The sequence below is a fragment of the Chiloscyllium plagiosum genome, unplaced genomic scaffold (genome assembly GCF_037043375.1).
Source record: "Chiloscyllium plagiosum isolate Xiang-an unplaced genomic scaffold, Cpla_swu_hap1 HiC_scaffold_41, whole genome shotgun sequence".
NCBI classification, from domain to species: domain Eukaryota; kingdom Metazoa; phylum Chordata; class Chondrichthyes; order Orectolobiformes; family Hemiscylliidae; genus Chiloscyllium; species Chiloscyllium plagiosum.
Genome location: NW_028270179.1, coordinates 32,320,801 through 32,343,193, shown reverse-complemented (window position 1 = coordinate 32,343,193; position 22,393 = coordinate 32,320,801). Strand labels below are relative to the sequence as shown.

General features: G+C 40.9%; 1 protein-coding gene across 1 annotated transcript in view; it reads right to left on the bottom strand.

Annotated features, from left to right (window-relative positions):
• Positions 1–22,393, bottom strand: part of LOC148138215 (uncharacterized) — a 103,690-nt gene that overhangs the window by 40,706 nt on the left and 40,591 nt on the right. Inside the window, exons 2-3 of the mRNA XM_087981887.1 lie at positions 19,718–19,916; positions 16,365–16,481 (exon numbers count right to left, since the gene is read on the bottom strand). Of these exons, the coding sequence (XP_087838013.1) occupies positions 16,365–16,481; positions 19,718–19,916 (316 nt within the window). The remainder of the gene's footprint in view (positions 1–16,364; positions 16,482–19,717; positions 19,917–22,393) is intronic.

Genomic DNA, 22,393 nt, shown 5'->3' with positions numbered 1-22,393 from the left:
TCTTCCTCCAAAGTTTTATCATTTGTTCAATGTACTCATTTACAAAATAAATCAACAATAATATCAAGAATAGAATATCGAAGGTGAAGTTGCAATCAGCGACCATGATCAGGAGAAGACGAGTCTCCCTCCCAACATCTCCCCACGGCTGCAAATATGTGGCATATGAGAAAGAGCAAAGTCTGCTCTGTCAAAAAAAAACGAGAACGCATCTAATCGAGGTGCATCAGTTCAGCCATTCAGTGCTTCAAACTTGCTCCATCAATCAATGATTTCCTGGCTGATCCGATCGTCTCCCGAGGGTAACATTGTCATCCACTCCTTGATAACCCTTGTTTTTATTGTTATTCATGAATCTATCTTCATTTACTTCAAAACGTATTCAATAACTCTGCCTTTACCCCTCTCTGTGGAAGATAGTTAATACACTTTTTTTTCTCAAATTAAAAGAAAGTAAGACACTCGACACTAATTTGAAAGGCAAATCACAATTGGTCTCTCATGCTGACAGTGGGAATCTTCAGTAAACGAATCATAAATAACGAGAAATTGAGGTTAGAATATGTTGGAGGGAATCAGTCGTTTTCGAGTCGTGAGATACCTGAAAACTGTTCGTTCACAAAACCGCTGTTTACTTTTATCCGGTTACCCCATCGCTTCTAAAAAAACTTCTACAATCGTTGTTGCTAAGATCATCAAACAGCATTTTTTTAAAAAGAAATTCCCCCTTCCTATTATTCAAGACAGGTGATTGAGGTCACCGCAAATTAATCACTGTTTCACCATTAGGTGCAATGAAATGTCATTGGGATTAATGTGATTTCATTCTAATAGTGTGTGAAAATCTTTACGCATGTGTTACATATTAATTACATTTACGTTGGCACATTTCACTTACTCTACATTACCTTCTGCACGTTTACGTAAAGAAAAGCATCTGATTTATTCTTAGAATCAAATCTGCAGCAAACAGCGATCTTAATTCACTGAAAGTGAAAGCGAAACATTCAAACACAATATGATGCAGAAAGCCAAATTTTAACACCCCTTCTGACTTGTCTATAAATGATGTCAGCAGGCGTTGGAACCGTTTTCAGCTCATCAGGTTAACAGCACATTGAAAGATGCTGGATGTGCCAGATCATAAACATGCAATGAACCTTGACTTTAAAGATCATTAACAGAATGAAATTCAACGTGACTTGAGACTCCAAGTGGAGATGATGGAGAAGTCAACTCCGTGACGATTTCGAATTAGATCGGTTTCACGCTTTTCTCATGAATTTGTGTCGGTTGTTCAACTGTTCGATAACCTGAGGTCCGCTGGGAAGAAATGCTCCTCTCAGAAGCTTTCCCTTTCATTAACCCCCACTCTCTGGAAATGTCATGATGAAGATCCACATGCAAAGTCTCCAGAATTAACTCAACGTTGAGACATTCATTTGCCCTTGTGATGATACTGTGTTGTTAGGAGCTGTGTTCATTCCTGGTTTCTTTTCGAGGGAGTCGTGCTGACAATGAAAAGGTGAATAACGTCTGAAGCCTTGTTTTCTTTTAGGTTTACAGAAGAGAAGAAACCTGAGTAGGTAGGATAGTCTCCAACCCAAAAAACCAGGGCTTTCGTTTGTCTTTCAGCAGTTGTTGCTTGGGTCTCAGCAGAATTGAAAGGCAACGATGCTCACCTGGTTGCTTCACCTCTGAGACTTTTTCTGAATGTTATTTCTCCTCAAATACAATGGCAATTGCATGTGAAACAGCCTGTCTTCTATATTTTCCTATCGCTAATGGCATATTGATGGGATATCACTGCATTTTTACAAATAATTATTAATACTTACTGCATATAATATGCTCTAAATTATTCAAGAAGAATTAGGTTATGCGAATGCCTTTTGTGTTTTGTTGAACTTTAACTATAGATGATGAATGAAGTTTGATTTGCTTTAAATCCAGTCGTTTGACGAATCGAATTGTGTCTGAAACACTGTACTTGACGTTTACCTTTAAAATAAGAGAGAGTTCGCATGGAGGCTGTCTTCTTAATATATTTTGTAGGTTCCAGTCATGTCCGTAACCTATTTGGTAGCTCTTCACAGGATCAAAGTCTCGAATACTTCACTGGGTTTAGGATTATTGACATCAATGGCAGCGACCGGTAAGAGTCAGTGTCTTTTATTTCGGATGCAGGAATTTGGTTGGATGAAAGGGGGTGTAACTTGTGCAGCATTTGCTGCTTCTGTCATTATGTAAATGGGAAGAAGTTATCTCGAGCGTTTCAATTGAATTTAGCAAGATAAGGCTTTTGGAATTAGAAAACTAACAGGAAATGTGTTTGTTTGTGCTGGTAAGGAAAGAGGCAATCGCTTTGGCAGTCTTGCAACATTTACAATTGTCAGGAATGCCATCGGAATATGTGGAAAGGCCTAAACATGCAAGTACTAGTGAAACAATTTGAATTCGAGGCAAGTGCAGAACAAAAACAAAAGGAAAAATAATAGCCTTGACATAACAAAAATAATGAAATAGTTTGAATTGCAAAAATAAAAGCGGAGGAAAAGGAGAAGCAGAGGAAGAATCCCGCAGAAGAAAGACAGAAACGAGAGAAGAAGGATAGAAAGAGATAGAGAAGGAACCGGTAAAGAAAGTTTGAACATCAGTGTTACCAACCAATATAATTTAAGAAAAGAGCCCAGACTCGAATTGTTTCTTAGCTTGTAAGAGAAATGTAAAGTGCCATCTTCGAGATGTAATATGACCAATCAAATTATTTGTCATTAAGCAAAACACAATTTATTTGAACACGAAAGTTAAAACTCAATGAAAGAAAGAGAAATTTAGAATAAATTTAGAATTCATTAACTGGCTTTAAAAACTAAGAAGAATAGTATCTACAGTTATTATTAATTGCTGCAATCTCTTAAAGCTTCAGCCTCATCACATTTCACCGTTTTAAAAAATGAACCATCAATGCACAAAGACGACTTCGTTTTTAAAAAACCTTCGGTCTTAACCTTTTACAACATTGCAATTAATACACATCACGTTGACTTTTAGCATGCAAACATTCATGACGGCAGTCTGTTTCAGTCCATGTATTTCCATCGTCGTCTTCCTACATCAAAGTGTCAATCAATCGGCACTTACTTCATGTTGTCTGCCACGTGTTTAATTTTCACTTTCATTCTGTCCTCTCGCCACGTGTATAATTTTCAACTTGAATGGTTGAAATAATAACTTCCTTTCCTGACAAAGTAAACCTTGAAATGTTATAAGACTAACACCAAACTCAAGGCTCCATTCTCAATTCTTTGTTTTTGTTGATGATCACTCAATTTTTTTTAGAAAACTACCCGTTAGATATTTCTAACCATCGTCATCCTCTTGTTAGACATTAGCACCGACACCACATCATTCGCCCCGATAGTCACCTTGGAAACGTGGTGTAATTAGGTGTGGCTAATACTGGAGCTGTATCATTGTTCTCAATCTGTCAAATGCCTCGAGGCAGTTGGCCGTCCAGTGAAATTTTCTGCCGTTCTTCAATACGTCTGTCAATGAAGAAAACACACTACCAATATTCGATGCGAACTTCCTTTAACAACATCCCGTCTCAGGAACATTAGCAATGCCTCGACGCTGATGGGTTGGGAAACTCCTGAATGACCTTTCTTTTCACATCCCGTGGCACCATTTGTTTATGTTCAAGATTATTGTCCAGAAATTTGACTTGGGCTTTCGCAAACTCATTCTTAGCCAGGTTTCTAAATAGGTTTACCTCCAAATGTCGATAGAACAATTCCTATTGATGCTGCAAACGCTTCACCTGAAGTAGCTGAAAATCACCCGGACTTCCATGGATATCACACAATTGGATAATAAAGAACTGACTTTATTGATAATTTTGAAAATGTGTGGCGGTGCATTTTTAATAGACATTTAGTGTCAGGCATTCTTGAACTATTTAAGTTCATTCGTAAATAATTGTACCTGCCAGTATCAGCTGGGTAATTACAACTAAGAAATATAAGTTGCTGATCCCACCTTCTCAATGCAGTCTTCCAAAGACAGATTACCATATTCATCAGCTGTATTGTAACTGCATTGACTTTGTTATCGTCCATACAAAATCATTGGATACCAGTTGGTTTTTGACTGTGGCTCCGGGTGAGCTCCAGTAACTGCAACTCTCTTTGACTATATTGTCGTTGAGCATGCGTGCAAAGGTTTTTTAGGATCTGTGCCCATTTTGCAGTGTTAACTCTGGAAGGATGTCTTTTATCTGAAGCAACACTTGCTCTCTCAGTATTATGGGTTATTAGATCAGTTCTTCCAAGCTTATTCCCACATATCTCGCCATGTGATTTTATTAACTCTTTGGTCATTTCAATTTCTCTCCGCAAGTTAACTCAGTACTTTATCACAATTTTTGAAATCTTCTTCAATGCACAATTTAAATTGAGGATTTTAAATTCCGAATCATCTGAACCTTTTACCCTTTACTGTGTCCCAACAAGTAACACATTCCCCATTTGCTTTATTTTCTATCAAAATGCTTTTGAACATATTCACATAGCATAAGTGTACTATCTGGCACTCCTGTGAAGTGATTCACCTCATTCAATTTCCTTTCAATTTGGTACGGTCCCCTAAAGCTTGTCTTTAAAGATTCACCTCCCACTGGAAGTAACACTATCACTTTATCTCCAACAGCAAAATGGCGACTTTTTTCTTTACTTGTCTGCTTCCTGTTTCATCACATACTGTGTTGCTTTTACATGCAGTCTTGCCATTCACGCGCTACATTTAATTTTCGCTGAAAATTTGACATATTCCAAGTATGTGGTCTCTGCACTCTGACAGGCCAAGTTTTGCTTCATTAATTATAGTGATCTTCTCACATCATACACAAAAATTAATTCAAATGTTCTAAATTCGATAGATTCATTTGGTGTATCCCTAATTGTAAAATGTACAAATGGAATTTCGATATCTCAATAATGCAGGTAGTTTAAGTATGAGAGTCTCAATTTCCTATTTAAAGTTGAGACTACTGTTCTAATGTTCCCTGCGATTCTGGATATTATGGAATGGAGTTGGCTTGGTACATTCCTCAGCTATCTACAACTTTCCTGAATACGTATAATGTGAAATTTGACATTTTGTCTGCTTGTATTGTTGTGGTCGTTCATATCTCATGAAAGTTTTAAGTAACTGTTCGAATTTTTTTAACCTGTGATACTACGACACGATATGGCCTCTGTAAATCTGGTGGACTCATCCATTATGGTCAACTCACACTGATTCGCTCTTTTCTGTTTCAGGTAGGGGTCCTATGCACTCAATTAAGACCATTTACAAAGGTTCCTCAAATGCGCTAACGGGAATGGAAGGTGTTCCTTTGATAACTGTCTGAGGTTTTCTAATTTCTGAAATGTATGACATGCCTGGGAAAATTCTAAAGCATTCTTATCCAGTCCAGGCTAATAATAAAAAAAAACATATTTTGGCTTGAGTTTCGGCACTCCCAAATAACCTGCTGCTTGTGATTCATGTGCTACCCATAACAACTCTTTTTCTATTACCCACTGTTAATAAATCTTGCTGAACGTTTGCCCATTTGTCTTCTGAATGAAAACATGATGGTCTCCATTTCTTTATGACGATATAATTTTTAGAAAGTTACAATTGGGGATATGTGAAAATTATTCGTTTGTGTATGTGTTTTGATACAATTCTGGGTCAGCTACGATGGAGGATGGAACAAAATAAGAAGTAGTCCATTTGTTGAGTTTTTCATTTTACTTTTCTTGGTGGTTCACTTACACTTCTAGAAATATAATTATTGTTTCAAAAACTGTTGTACTGGAAAAAGAGCGTAACAAATGTATTTTTAAAGCAGGAAGAATTGGGAGAGCGGGTACGATCCTGGGAGGTGAAACAAAAGAGCAGTGAACACGCCCGTTCGAAAGACCAGGCAATGAATATTCACAGTCAAAATTAGAGTGGTGCTGGAAAGGCAGCATCCGAGGAGCAGGAAAATCTACGTTGTAGACAAAATGAGAGGCTTTCGACAGAAACGTTGTTTTTCCTGATTCTCGAATGCTGCCTGACCTGCTATGTGTTTCCAGCACCGCTCTCATCTTGACTCTAATCTCCAGCATCTGCAGTACTCACTCTAGCCTAATGAAAATTTACAGCTGTCTGCATCTTTGAGATTATGACATTCTTCCCCCGCTGATATTCCAGAGTCTTCTGCAGGTCCTGTTGGTCATTAAGTTATGGCCGAATTATACTGAATTGAAGAGCATAATCAAAGGAATTGTCAAACACAGGGATAGAAGGTGATTTCGACTGATTTTGACACTTCCCCAAAGCTGAGCTAACATAAGAACCCATCGTACCTCACAAAAAGTAAGGAGTGTTCTTTAACTGATACTGAAATTGTTGACATAAAATATCAAAATGTATTCTTTAAGCAGCTCAGTGTCGTCATTATTCCCAATACCACTGATGCAGTTTTCTTATTACAGTATTCATGCTTCATTTCATGTCAACGGTCTCTCCGTCTTCTTTCTTCCTCGAAGTCTTACCCTCTTTCTGTCTCTCGCTTGGCCATATTTTTTCACCCATTGTTATTTTTTCTCAGTGTCTTCTCTTCACTCTTTCCAACTGCCTCTAATTCTCTCCCGCTCCCTCTTTCTCTGTCTCTCTTCCTCCAATTTTCTCTCGATCTCTCCCTCTCTCTGCTTTTATAACTGAATCTCTCCCTCATTCTGTCTGTCATCCCTCTTGCTACCTATCTCTCTCCCCCAGCTCTCCTCCCCATCTTGCTCTATCATTTACTCTCACCTTCACTCACTTTCCCTCCTATTCCCTAACTCTGTTCCTGACCCTCTGTCCTTTCTTCTTTCTCTCCCTCCTGCTCTCCTCTCGCACACCCTCCCTTTCTCTTCATCTTGATATCTCTCTTTCCAATCTCTCGTTCCCTCTATTTGCAGCTGACCTGCAGAAAGAGATCATCACGAACTGAAGTGCTCAGCGAAAGCAGAGGGAATGGATAATTGGAAGCAAAGTGGGAAGAATGAATGAGAAACTACGAGAGGACCGGATGTTTAGAGTGAGAGGGGAGAGTCGGGGGCGCAATGCCGAAAGGGTGAACAAGGCAGGAAAGGAGAAATTTGAGCGGAGGAGAGAATGAGAGGTGGGGTCGAGATAGAAAGTGAAAATGTGCATGAGAGAAGGGAAAGTGAACAGTGAAGGAAAGAGACAAGAACGTAAAGAGACAGGTGAAAGACGGATCTAAGAGATGTAGATATATAAATAAAAAGAAAAAGGGCAGTAGAGAGGCAGAGAGGAAGAAAGAGAAAGAAGTAAGTGAAAAAAAAGTCAGAAAAAAAGAAAGGGATCGTGAGACTGTAAGGCGAGAAGGAAAAACGGAGAAGGATGGAGATAGAGAAGGATAAGAGCAAGTGAGAGAGAGAAAAGAGAGGGAAGGGAGTGATGGCGATTGAGAGGGAGGAAGAAAGGAAGACAGGCAGTGGTATGAACGGAACAAGAGAGAGAAAAGAGAGAAGGGCATGATGGTGAGAGAGAAGGAGGGCGTCAGGAAAACAAAGAGGCATATGGATGGAGCGAGAGAGATAGGGAGAGAGAACTTTTGGGTTAGATAAAGACGGAGGTAAGTAGAAACGAGGAGAGGCAGATCGAAAGAGAGTGATAGAGACAGTGCGGCTGAAAAAGAGAGGGAGATAGAGAGAGGGAACAAATGTTGAGAGAAATCAATTCCTGCCTTGCAGAAATTGCATGGTAAGCTGACGTTCGTGTCTATACTTAGCGTTCGCAGTGTGACTGAGAGCCAGTTTTGGTTGAGAGACATCAAAACCGTCTATAAATAACTTGCTGAAACGGAAAAGCTGGCTGATCACAAATGCCCCACACCACCCCTCCTGGGGAGGTTGTTTCCGAAAGTACATTCTGTGTTGATATTTAAAATGACATCTCAGACTCTGGGGCAACCATGGGTTTGACAAGCGAACTGTTGTAAACTCCTTTCTCAAATGGGCAGTGTTTGCCTTCATTACTCACCTAGGCATTCTGTCACAAAGATTCGTCAACGTATTCTTCACCGTCCTCATCACAGCTTCCAGGCTCCCTCAAGGAAATGCAACTGAACGGCTGTGAAGCAGCCCTTTCACAATCAGATGTCTCTCTCTCTCTCTCACGCGCACAGACACTATCTCTGTGTGTGTTTTTGTATGTGAGTATGAGATGGATACACTACCACAACCCCTTTATGAAACAACTTTGATCCTCTTGCACGTTTGCAAACACAAACACAAGTAGACTCACATACAAACAGATTGTATCACAAACATGGATGCGCGTGCACACACACTTTCTCACACAGACTGTTTTTACACACATAAAACCTGTTACACAACATTCATTTACTCTCTTTGACGTGCATTCACAGACCCTCTCTCACATAAAATCCCTGATAGACATTTTTCACACACAATCTCTTTCGTTCGCTTGTCTCTCTGAGTTGCAATGAAGATTCCTTAGGGATGCCCAACACACCTCACGCCTATATTGGAGCAATGACTGTCCATTGCATTATCTTAAAATTCGGGATTTACAGCTGTTAGTCTCTCTCTATTATCCCACCGACCACTTCAGCCCACTTGCTATCCCTCTGTCGTTCTAATTCTCCAACGTCAACATTTCACCTCACTGTCCACCTTTTTTCTGTCTTGCCAAAACTTCAAAGTTTTGCCAGTCCCTTTGCTTCCTCACATTCCGTCTGCCTATCCGTCTATCTCTTCGGCATTCTTTTCACCCTACTAACCTCCGCCATGCAAGCTCATCATTTTACCCGACACTGAATTGATTCCATCAATGGGTATTTCAATGCATCTCTTCGGCATATGATCCCTTCAGGGTGAAAGGTATGGTTGACAAAAATAGGTAACTTTGGATGACAAGTGATATTTAGGCGTTGCGCAAAAACTGAAGGAGGTGTGCCTCAGGTGCAGATAGCCAGGTACAAAGAAATCCATGGAGGTATACCGTTGATATAGGATTATACTGAGCAAGGATATCAGGAGGGAGAAAATGGGGCACAAGATAGCCTTGGCTGAGAGTATTACAGTGAATCCAAAGAGGTACATAAGTACATAAAAGGAAAACAAATATATCAAAAGAGAGAATCGTGCCGCACAAGAACCAAATTGGAAATGTTGGTGTGGAACTGCTGGAGATGGACGAGATCCTTAATGATTATTTTTCGTCCGTGTTTATCGTGGAGAAAGACATAAAGACTTGGGAACTTGGGGGTGATACTGGTGTTTCTCTTTTGATGGGCACTGCAAATCACAACAGAGCAGTTAATGGATGTATTAGAAATTATGAAGTTCGATAAACCTCCTCGTCCTTGCCAGATATATCCAATAACATTGAAGATGGTGTAGAAAGAAGTGTGGAGGCCTTGGCTTTTAGTTTTCCAAGCTCGTTTGCAAAGGGTGAGGTCCTACAAAACTGAGGGTATCGAATGGTGTGTTTCCTGATAGGATTCTTAGAGATAAGACATACTTGCATTTGAAAGAGAGGTTTTGTTTAAGAATAGTCATCACGGCTTTGTGCGTGGTAGATCATGCCTCACCAATTTGTTAGAGTTCTTTGATGCAGTGACCAGGAAGGTTGAACATGACAAGGTAATAGACGTAGTCCCCATCGATTTCAGTAAGGCATTTGATAGGAGTCCACGTGGTAGGCTGCTCTTCAACGTTAGATCACATGGAATCCAAGACGAGCTGGAAAAATGGATGCAAAATTGACTGGATATTCGACGCAGTGTGTCATAATGAAAGGATGTCAGACACTGGAGTCTGAAGTACAGGGAGAGTTTCGACTGATTGGAGTTTTTTTCTTTAGAACGTAGGAGGCTAAAGGGAGATCTTGTAAAACCGCCTAACTGCGAATATGTTGGATTGAGCAGACTTTGTCAGGTATATCCAAGCAGGATTCTTGAATCAATAAGTATGTAAGTAATTCCAGAAGATGGACTCTTCTACGTAGCTGACAAAGAAACAGACATAGCTGGGGCCCATGCGGGTGCCTGTGGTTACCCCATTCGTGCGGAGAAATTGGGAGGATTGGAAGTATAAATTGTTGAGGGTGAGGCCCAATTCAGGTAAACGAATAAGAGTGTCAGTGGAAGGATACATGTGGGGACGTCAGGAGACGAAGAAACGGAGAGACTGGTGGCCCTGGTCATGGTGGATGGAGGAACAGGGGGACTGGATGTTCATAGTGAAGATGAGGCGTTGGGGGCAGGCACATCTGAAATCTGGGAGGAGGTGGAGGGTGTGGGTAGTGTCCCGAACGTATGATACGGACTTAGAAAATGAGGCAGAGCCTACGTGGGGAGTTCCTGGACTGGAGAGATAGGACAATAACGAGGTATTTAAAGAGGAGTTCGGTGGGGAAGGAGCACGCTGAGATGATAGGTCGGTCGGGATAGTCAGGCTTGTGGATCTTGGGTAGGAGGTAGAATTGGGCAGTGGAAGAATTCCGAACTATGAGGTTGGAAACTATGTGGATGAACAGAGAGTTCAGGAATTGAGAATTTGTTCCGTAATGTAGTATGTCCTCGTCTCTCCATCCAATTGTCTCACAACATGAGATTCTTTCCGGAAACGTGCGATATGCACCATGGTCTATTCACCTGCATGCTCTGCTGCTGTTCTCATTTCCTGAACTCTCTGTTCATGCACGTGAATTCTTAACCTTCTCTGGATGAATGTTTCAGCTCCGCCAGCAGAACAATCTCCGTTAGAGCCTCACTGGTCTTATCCATCTTGAAGGACCTGCATCCATCCATCTAAACGGCTCTGCTTAATTCTTTAAAACTAAACGTAAGTCTGACCTGGTTCCTTCTTTATGTTTCTGAACCCACCGTCTGTACCCTTCAGTTACCAATTCGTCAGCACCTAATATAGCCTATATGACCTTCATCTGACACGATGCAAATACCTCAAGTTCTCTGCCCCCCAGTTTCGTCTCAACTAGAATTATATGTAATTCCTCGGACAACTCCACCTATCTAGCCAATGTGTCAAAAGAAATAAAGGAGGCTTCGACATCTTTCTTATCAAAATGTGGCAGCGCTGAGACATATCTTTATACATCACTGCCTGCTCTTTCAATCTCCATCCTGTTGCTTGACTTTGCTGACGAAGTCACAACTTCTCAATTTCAAATTCTGTCTCTTTATTGATTCTCCCCTTTATTGACTTTCTCTTTCTTTGTCTATTTGCCCTGCTAAGAAATTTCTTTCTGTACTTTTCCTCTGTCTGCCTCTCTTCTGTCTCTTTCCTCTCTGTCTTTCTCCCTCTTCTGTCTTCCTTTCTCTCCCCCCTTTATCCTCTCTCTCTTTCTCTTTGTTTCTCTTCTAACTCCATTTTCCTCAATTGCAATGTAAGTACCAATGTACCGTGTGTACCTGTGAAGTCACTTGCCAGGAACAATATTCCAGCACCCCTCGGTCTTCATGTTCGACAACAATCCCCCAGCTTCTCCTATCAACGATGTTAGTCCTACTCAAGTTTGTCTTAACAAAATGCAACACCTCGCATTTCACGAAATTGCACTCAAACTGTCACTCCTTGCCTCAATAGCCCATTTAATTAAACCGCATTGTACTCTGAGATCGTGTTATCACTGTCCACTCTGCCAAATGTGTTGGTGTTAGCCACAAGCAGTAACTGCTATATTCTTATTGTTTACATCAATGGTGAACAACAGTGGACCCAGCACAGATCCTTCTGGAACATCGCTGGTCAAATATGTCCAATCTGAATAACAGCCCTCCACAAACATTCGCTGTCTCCCACTACTAAAATAATTCTGTGTCCAATTGGCTACCTCTGGCTGGATCCAATATGATCTTACCTTCGCAACCAATTTAATATGTGGAACCTTTTCGAACGCATTTGTGAAATCCATGTACACAACAGCTGAAATTTTGCCCGAACATATTTTCTTTGTCAGTTCTTCCAACAGGTCAATCAAATTTGGAACGCAATTTTTCGACCACAAAGAACGACAAGGGAGACAATAGGCTTCCTTATCTATCAGCAAGGCCATCAATGTGTGCAGCGACAGGAGTTACATGAGATCCTAAACGAATGATTCTTGTCTGTATTTCCCGCGGAGAAAGTACATGAATACCATGGTAATTGGAGAGATACGGTGAAATCTTGAAAATAGTCCACATTACGGAAAAGTAATTGCTGGAGGATTTGAAATGGACGAACACAAAAAGACAGTCCGACTACACATAATCAGTCCTTGCCTTCTAAAATACATGTCTTCCCAGTCCTTCTGAATCTGATTCAGCAATGTATCCACCACTGACGTCAGGCTCACCGTTCTATAGCTACCTGGCGTTTCCTTCCACTCTTTCTTAAACCAGCCACACTCCAGTGAACAGTCTACCATGCATAGATATTCTTGAAGCAAATGGCTCTGCCAGTGGTTCCACAAATCATTCCAGAGCTTCCCCACAATTTACTGGAATACACCTGGTCAGCTCTCCGTGATTTCCTTACATTTGTCCATTTGAAATTCACCACAGAGTCCTTTGCTGTGATTTGCACTATTTTGAAGACGTCATTGTTTATTTTTCCAATTCTTTTAGGATTTCACATATCTCCTCTGGATCTCTGGCCTTGTTGATCTTGAAGGAGGCGTATTCTCTCGCTCGTCATGATTTTGCCCTTAATGTACTTGGCAAGTCCCTTTGGAATGTCCTGAGCCCAATCTGCAAAAGCAATCTCCTAACCTTTGTTGCTGTCCTGATTTTCCTCTTACATGTACTCCTACATTCTCGATACTTTTGAAGGGATATACTTCACTCCAGCTGCATTTAACAGACAAGAACTGCATATATCACGACTTGTCTTTGTTTTTGACCAGAGCTTCATTGTTTTTAATATCCAAAATCTTCTACTCCTGCCAGCCATGGCTTTCACCCGAATAGGAACATGCTGACAATAAACTCACGTTATCTAGCTCTCAGAACGTTCCAATTGGCAGGCGTTTATTTACCTGCAAACAGCTTACCGAACAACGTATAAAACATCGTACCTAAGACCATGAAGGTTAACCTTGCCCAGTGCGACCCTTCTATTTAATTATATTAAAATTAAGACATGTAATGTCACTGGTGGCAAAGTGCAGCTGCGCAAAAACCTAAGTCACTTGCCTTACCTGATTCCTCAAGAGAAGTTCACATTTTGCTCTTTCTCCAGTATTGTTGATTTTTAATATTCTTGAACACACTAAAATATTTCATTCCCAAGCAAGATCTTTACACGGTGGAAATTCCAATCTATGGAAAGTTAAAAGGTCTCACAATTTGAACCGTATTATGCTTATAGCTGTCTGCTATCTTTCTTTCTCGATATTACACTGACTGTTGAAGGGCGTGAAGTGTTATCCCCTCAAAGTGATCACACACTTCTCATTTCTCAGTTCCACTTAGATGTGCTCACTCGACGATCCCAAAGGAATATCCGTTCTAAGGACGGCAGAGAAGCTTTCCCAAATGAAAAACGCCACTCTTCCTGCTCATTTCCCAAACTTCTATCCTTCGTGCAGCACTTTCATCCTGGAACATTGAGCTTACAGTCTTATCTCCTCCACAAACGTGTTACTTTAATAACAATGACATTCCCGTCCTATATTACCAACCATGCCCTGAGTTCTTCTGAGCTACTTGTTAGACCTCTTGCGGTTAATAACGAAATGCAATGAAATAAATGCAGTTTAATTGATCAATATTCCCCTGTGACCCGCCAGTCTCTTGCCTGCCTTGTCTATTAACCTTGCTCTTTTTCACTACTGTATCATCATCAACGTTATCTTTTTCTCTCTACTTAAATGTTACTCGAAATCAGGTCATAATCAAATAACAAAGAAGAAATAAAATTACAGCACAGAAGCAGGCTCTTCTCCACCACCGACATCCCCCAACCAAGCCAGCATCGATCGAGTTCCTCTCATGAAATCTTTTGCCAAATTTTAAGAATCTGTGTTCCTCTGCTCCCTGCCCATTCAAGTGTCTGTTGATATACATTTAAAATGACGTTATCGTGCAGCCCTTTACCACCTCTGCTGGCAACGTATTCAAGGCACCCATCGCCATCCGCAAAAAGCACTATTTTCACATATCTTACTCAAACTTTTACCCCTCACCCTGAACTCATGATAGCTAGTAATAGGGGGGAAAAAGCGTTCAAATTGACGCGACACCAGGTTATCATCCAACAGGTTTATTTGGAAACACTAGCTTTCGACGCCTGCGTTTTCATCAGGTTATTGACGACTTGATGACTTGATGAAAGCGAGTGTGTCCAAATAAACCCGGTGCACTTTAACCTGGGGTGTGTTATTTTTTAAATTTGTACGCCCCAGTTTAACATGGCACCTGCAAATATCCCTGTCGATAACTTTTATAATTTTGCAGAACTGAATCAGGACCTCCCTCAACCTCCGTCTTTCTAACGAAAACAGTCATAATCTGTTAAACCTCTGTTTATAGCTTGCGCCCTCCTTAGCAGGAAATATCATGTCGAACCTCCTCTTCATCCTCATAAAGCACACATTCTTTTGACGATGTTGCGACCAGAAATGTTCGCAGTTTTCCAAATGAGGCCGAACCAACGGCTTATACAAGTGTAACAAGACCTACAAACTCATTCACTCAATACCCTCTCTGATGAAGGTAAGCATATCGTATGCCTTCTTGATCATTGTATCAAACTGCGTTTCTGTCTTCAGGGCACAATGGATGTGAACATACAGATCTCTGTGTACATCAATTTTCCCCTGGATTTCACTATTTACTGCAGAGTTCGTTGAGAAATGATGTTCCAAAATTAATCACTTCGCACTTGCCCGGATTGAATCCATCTGCCACTTTTCCTGTCAACTCTCCAATCTATATTCTGCTGCATTTCCTGAGAGTCCCTTTCACCACCTGCTACTCCACTAATCTTAGATTTACTTGCAAAATTCTTCATCAGACACCTACACCTCCCTCCACCTCATGTATGTATTTCACAATCAACAGTGGTTCCCAGTGCGGACCTCAATGAAACACGACTGGTCATAGTTCTCAATTTTGAGAAACTCAATTCCGCTAACTAACCAGTTCTTTATTCATCCAGCCAATACACACTGTACGGCATACATCTTCATTTTCTGCATTAGCCTGCCATTGGGAACATTATAAAAGGCCTGACCAGAGTCCATTTATATGACCCTTCCTTCAGAAATCAACTTTGTCACTTCATCAAAGAATTCTGTGAAGTTGGTAAGACATGACCTTCCCTGAACAAAACCATGTTGCCTATCCATGATATGTCTATTTTCTTCCAAACATAATTATATCCAATTCATTAATACCTTCTCCAACAGCTTCTCCACCACTGTCGCCAGGCTAAGATGTCTGCAATTACCTGGATTGTCCCTGCTACCCTCCTTAAACAACACAACAGCATTTGGAAGTATGCAGTCCTCTGGTAGCTCACCAGTGTTCAAGGATATTGTAATGACATATGTGAAGTGTCCAGCTACTTCCTCTCTCGCTTCCTTCAGGAACCTGGGATAGATCCCATCCGGACCTGGGAACGTGTCCATTTGAATCCCTTTTAGAATACCAATCAATTCCTCCCTAGGTTAGCTCCTTCACCTCGAGTAATCAATCATGTATCCTTCAACTCAGCATCCGTTATGACCCCCTCCTCGGTGAGTACCGATGCAAAGAAATCGAATAGAATCTCAGCCATTTTCACTGACTCTTCACATAACTTTACTGCTTTGTCCATGCGTGGGCTAACCCTTTCTTTAGTTGACCTCTTGCTCCTCATGAACGAATAAAAGGCTTTGGGATTTTTCTTAACACCGTTTGCTAAAGATATTTCATGAGTCCCTTATATTCCTCTTAATTATTTGTTTCAGATTGGTCCTACTTGCTCGATATTCTTCCAAAGCTTCGTATGTTTTCAGTCGATGATAACTTCTGTAAGCTTCCTTTTTCCTGTTAGTTCGGCTCACAATTTCACCTGACATCCTTGATTCCATAATCTTGCCATTTTCAAAAAGAAGTAGTGTAGTGTACTCGAATAACCCTCTCTTTAAAAGCTCGTCACATATCAAATGTGGATTTACCTTCAAACAGATGTTCCCAAACCACATTCCCCAGCTCCCGAAAAATGTTGCTATAGTTGGCCTTCCCCAATTTTGCATTCTTCTTTGTGGACCATTGTCGTCGTTGCTGATGAGTATTCTAAACTTACAGAACAGTGACCATTTTTCTCAAAATAACCCCCGACTGAAACATCGGCCATCTTGCCGGGCTCATTCCCCAGCACTCGTTCCAGTATGGCCTCTTCCCGAGTTGACCTGTTTACATACTGTTGTATGAAACCGTTCTGGATGTTCCTTTCAAATTCTGCTCCATCTAGACCTCTAACACTGAGGGAATCCCATTCAATGGTGGGAAAGTTAAAATTTCCTATCACCACTACCCACATTCTCCCACATCTTTCCATAATCTGTTTACATAGCTGAATTTCTATCTTATGCTCACTGTTGGCAGGCCTGTAATGCAGCCCCAACATGGTTATCGAAGCGTTCCTATTTCTGAGTTCTGCCCATATTGCGACGCTGCTCGAGACCTTCATAGTACCCGGTGTTCAACAGCTTTATTTGAATATACAAGCATTCTAACTGCTACCTCTCCATGAGGTGACTTCAGAAGCTTATCATCTCAAACAAACCCTTTCGACTTGGTGTCGTGTTAACGTCGGACATTGTCGACCCACGTCCATCACTGGCAATTCCACATCATGTGTGTCTACTCATTTCCATCACACCTTCCTGATAGTCTAGTTAAACACTTTAAAATAACTACGGCAATCTTCACATCAGTGTATTGATACCCCTCTCGCTCAGGTGCAACCTTTCCTTCTTGTACAGGTTCATTGTGTTTCACAGGAAGTTCTTCAGATATATCCCTGCCCTATGCATAGCTTCCTCAGCGATACATTCATCTGCCACACTTTCCTGTTTCAGTCTCAGCAGCACTGCCACCAGAGATTACTACCGTTGTGGTCCATCCTCTTAAACTCTGTCGGAACTGATACCAATATTATCTACATATTGTCAACCACACGTACAACGCATTCTTACAGTGCAGGGTAAACTTTGAAAATTTGCTCAACCACTTTGAGACAGGCTTTATCCTGGCGTCATGAGGCACACATCGTCCTGGACTTTCCATCGTACCGCAGAAAGGCTGGTCTGATCAGTCGGTACAATACCACATTTGCTCCTTGGATCTCGCCATTTACCACTTTACAGCAGAGCTAGTTATGGAATCAAAGACCTGGATGCTTCTGCTATTTCAACTGAATGCATATTCTACCCCAACAATGCACAAAAATGTGTAATTGTTTGAAACTTGGAATATGAGAATTCGGTTCTACCTGAGAATCAGTCCTTGTGGTCACCCATCTATCTGAGTTTACCTGTAGTGTGACCAGCTCCCTGAAAGTACTATCCATCAAATTATGTGCCTTCTGTATAGTCCTAGGTGCATCCAACTGTTTCGCCAAATTATCCGTGCAGTCTGAGAGGAGTAGTGGTTGAACAAAACCTGCAGAACAGATTGACATGAGTGTCTTCGACATTGAATCACCAAATATTGGCATTTCTTTGCAAAATACGAATGCTTTTAACACAGTGATAGTGCCATGTACCGAAGACCAAAAGACCTGGGTTCAAGTCCCACATGCGCCTGACATGGATAACAAAACACCCGAAGAGTTTGATTCAAAACACTTACAACTTCTTCTCTTCATAACTGATTTCTTCCACTCCCTTCATTTTGGAGTGTCTCTTGTGGTGTAGTGGAAATGTCAAGCATGAAAAGACCAGATTCAGGCTCTTCGAGGTGTGTCATATTACTCTGACCTGGCCGCGTTTGCAAATAACTACAAGCCCAGAAACAATTGAAAAGGAAGGCAATTGTGTTGTTTCTAACGAGAGAGGGAGAATACATTTGGAAACTGCTAGAAAAAATGTTACCGAGAGGACTCTGTACAGATTTGGGGAACGTCTCTTCAAAAGCAAGAGACCCCTTACTTTACTTCCTGATCAGAAGGGTTTGGCTGATGAGACGTTCTGGATATACTGAGGTCTACAGTCAATGCAATTCAGTAGATTCAGATCTTTTCTCATTCAAACAGATAAGGTGGACAATAAGTTAAAGGCGAAAGTAAGTACTGCAAATGCCGGAGATTCAAGTCGGGAGTGTGATGCTGGAAATTCAGAACAGATCATCCGCAGAGCAGGAGCTTCGACATTTCAGGAAAAAGGATTTACTAAAATGTGCCTTACTGTGGAAAGGTTGAGCAGGAAAATCAGCAGAAATGGAAAACATGGGATTCGTATGCTGTGGAGGAACTCGACATTTACCCAGACCAGAGATAGCTGAACATTGTCCATTATAACACAAACCATGGAATGTTTATTCGCTGTTACTGATTCGTTAATGCAAAGTATCAGAAAATATTCTTCCTTCTGCTCACCGCAGTCACTGTTCCAGGACCACAGTCGTCGTTTTCTCTCTGCAATATTTACTTATCTGCTTCTGACAACAAATGGTCACAAACTGATTAAAGTTGAATGCGACGGTGAATCAGACAGAGCACTCACTTCCCGCATAAAGCAGGATAGCGCAGATGTTGCAAATGGGCAGATCCAACAAGGAACGGAAAGATCAACAGCTGCCTCAAAATAAGATCGAGACTAATGACCAGTAAATCAGACACTGACGTAGCCATCAGATCATATTTGATGCAATTCGAGAGAACATGCCTCCTGCGAGATAGGATCTTAATTGATAGAAGGTTAGCTGTGAGGAAGAGAAATAAGTATGGTAAGATGCAGACAGTTTGATATATAATACTGATCTAATTTAAGATTTACTGAATTGTGCCGAGTATTCACAGTGCAAACATATTGATAAATAACAATTGCATTATAAGAGGCTTATTATGTTTCGTTTTATTTTTTAGCGTTCATGACACGGAAAGTGGGAATAACAGGACAAGGAACTTCTGTTCAGAGGGAAGCAACAGAATCGACTGTTGTACGCGATTCAATGTCAGAATTTGAAGCGAAGAACTAGAGTTAAAGTTGGTTGTGTGCAGAGGCATTCAGCCCAAACAATTCAGCATTTAAACAGTACAAAGCGCCTTCATTCTACGTCCCTCAAGGGCAGAAGCTTTCATTTCCCTGCATTGTATTTTGTCGACCAGTTTATTTTTTGCCCACTCACAGAACCTATCTTTGTTTCATCCTCAATTTTTGCTTTCCTATATGTTTTGCTGTGAATGACATCGTGGCTGACCTGATCATCCACAACTCCAGTTTCCCTTCTTTTCCCCATAATGTTTCCTTGCAGAATACCAGCCCGCGATACAGTTAATAATACTGACTTGGCAGTCCCGTGTAGTGAAGAATTTCACAGCAGTCACGATCTCGTAATCTTGCAGATAATACGTCCCCTCCTGAATCCTTGCCAAAACATGACCACTATTTTCAAAATACAAGTCAAGATTATGATGGAACACTCTTCACTTGCCTTAATGGTGCAGCTCCAAAAACACGTGAGAACCTCGACAGCATGCAGGACAAAGCAGCCGTCTGGATTGGCACCACATCGACGAACATCCTTTCCTTCAACGCTCAGGCACTTGGGCAGCAACGAGTAATGTATGCACGACGCATTGCCGAAATTCACCACGGCCATAATACGATTATACAAAACAAACCCAGGACTTCTGAAATCGAAATGAACAAGAGCAACAGATAGATTGAAGCAGCAAACAATCCCAGTTCCTGTCCATCATCCTGGCTTGGAAATATATCACCTTACCTTCACTGTCCATGTGTGAAAATGCTGATATTCCCTCCCTGTGGGACTTGCAGATCTAACAACGGGAAACGGATCTAACGGACTAATTGTATCTTTCAACTGGACATGAATCTGGAAAATTCACTGTCACAGAAAACGGAAAATACCGCAACACTGATCAAATGTGAAGAGGCGATCGAAATATATGTCAGGAGCAATTGCTCAAAAGGAACGAGCATATAAATTGAACTGTAACCGAGATGAGGTCAGTTATAAAAGTGGTGAATGTCGAAGGACTCTCGAGGGCTGAATGGATTACTACTGCTCGTTGTCATCTTGGTTACTGTGAGTTTTGAGTCCTTGACTCTCAAACATTGGCTAGGGTTTTGGATTGCTTTACTTGTGTCATTTTCACTTTATCATCGAATCACCAAGCGGGACAAACCTTAAATAGATTTAATAACACAAATAACGGTTATAAGAACAATGGTTTTGAAGAAAGATACTGGAAAGTTGAAAATGGACAGCAGATTGGAATTGTGGTTTTGTAACAATGCGAAAAGAATGAAATAAAGGGCGTTCGAATTGTGGTGCTGTTACTTTGGGAAAGAATGTCGTCGAGTGAACACCACAATAATTAGGTGGGGGATGACATTTATTCGTTGAGATTTTCTGATGCATCTTTGGACATTTGAGGATCGAAGCGTTGAATTCTTAGTTTACAAACGTGTAGGTTTTGTGCAGTTATTCAATTAAGGCTGCCGCTGACAATTTGTGAATGGTGAAACAGAGGTGCTGAGATTAATGCACTATAGAAATTGTTGAGATGGCGGAAAGGTATTTAGTTGAGTCTGGAAAAATGGGGGGGGGGGGGGGCGGGGAATGAGTAATAATGTTTTCCAAATCCAAAAAATACGAACACGACTCGAAAGGGAAACAGAGAAATAATGGGGGTAATCGGGAAGTCCAGTTTGTCAAAGGTGAAGCGTACATTGTCAACTGAGATGTGGGGAAACGTTCTCTTGCAGCGTGAGGTGAATGTGTAGAAGATTGTTTAAGCCACAGAAGAAGTTTGAAAGTAAATTATGAAATGTTTTCAGAATGAACTTTTGCAAATGTATCCGGCCTGAAGGGTTCAAAGCATATAAGGAGAAAGCAGGAACAGAGGACTGGTTTTGGGTGATGAATCTTGAACATGTTGTATGTTGCAACAGGCAGTAAAGATCGATTACCCATCCATCCTCTTCTCTGTATCGACGTTTCAATCTGAAATACATATGTGAAGAATAGAAACAGATTATTTCACACTTATTGTGAAGTGGAATTGGAGCCAGTTGTCAGGCAAACAATGTTGCATTCTGCTCTGATGTTGACAGCATTAATCTTCCCAAATTTGGATTCTAAAGGTAGAAATAAACCAAGCTCTTCTGAGTGATGAGTGAAAGTTAATACAATGCTTCGACGCTATCGGAATTCAATCATTTATTCATGTTCTTCACAGACCAAAATTTTCGAATTCACTGGTGATTAGCACATATTCTCCCTCTATTCAGGAAAAGAAATACGATTATTCTGTGGAATTATGACTGGTTAGTGACACAACGTTGCTTGGGAAGCCATTGCAGCGTTCCCTTAGCAAAATCATTGATGTGCATTTGGAAAAAAAGAATGGCTCACCTGGAGACAGTCAACATAACTTTGTGCTGGTTACACGAGCCTATACCAACTTGATTACATTTTAAAAATATATGACAAACGTAGTCGAAGTCTTTCGAATACGTCTTTCATGGTAGGCTCATGCAGAAGGTTAAAATGCTTGCGATCCAAAATTAATTTGCTGCTTGGATTCAGAATTGGCTTGCACATAGAACGAATAGGCTTGTGGTGGAAAAGAATTTTTCTGGCTTGAGCTACTCCGATGATGGCGCTCTGCACAGATCCATGGTAGGACCTATGTTGTTTGTAATGCATATAAATGATTTGAATAGAAATGTAGATGCATGGCATAGTAAGCAACAGACGATGCAAAGATCAGCGGAGTTGGGGATAGTATACAAGATTTCCAACACATCCAGCTGGATATAAATCAGTTGCAGATATGGGCAATGTAACGACAGATAGTTTTTATGTCGTCTAAGGGTGAGGTGCTGTACGTTGGGACATACAATGTTTTGAAAACAATACAGTTAATTACAGGATGTTGAAATATTGATGTGCAGAGGGATCTTGAGGTTCAAGTCTATCACTCCCTGAAAGTAGCCATGCAAGGCGATGGAGATTTTAAAAAAGGAGAACAGCATGCTTGCCTTCACTCTCATTAATTTAGGTACAAGATTCAGGTTTTCATGACGCAGCTTTATCAGATGATAGTTTAGCTGCATTTGAAGTGTTGCATTCAATACA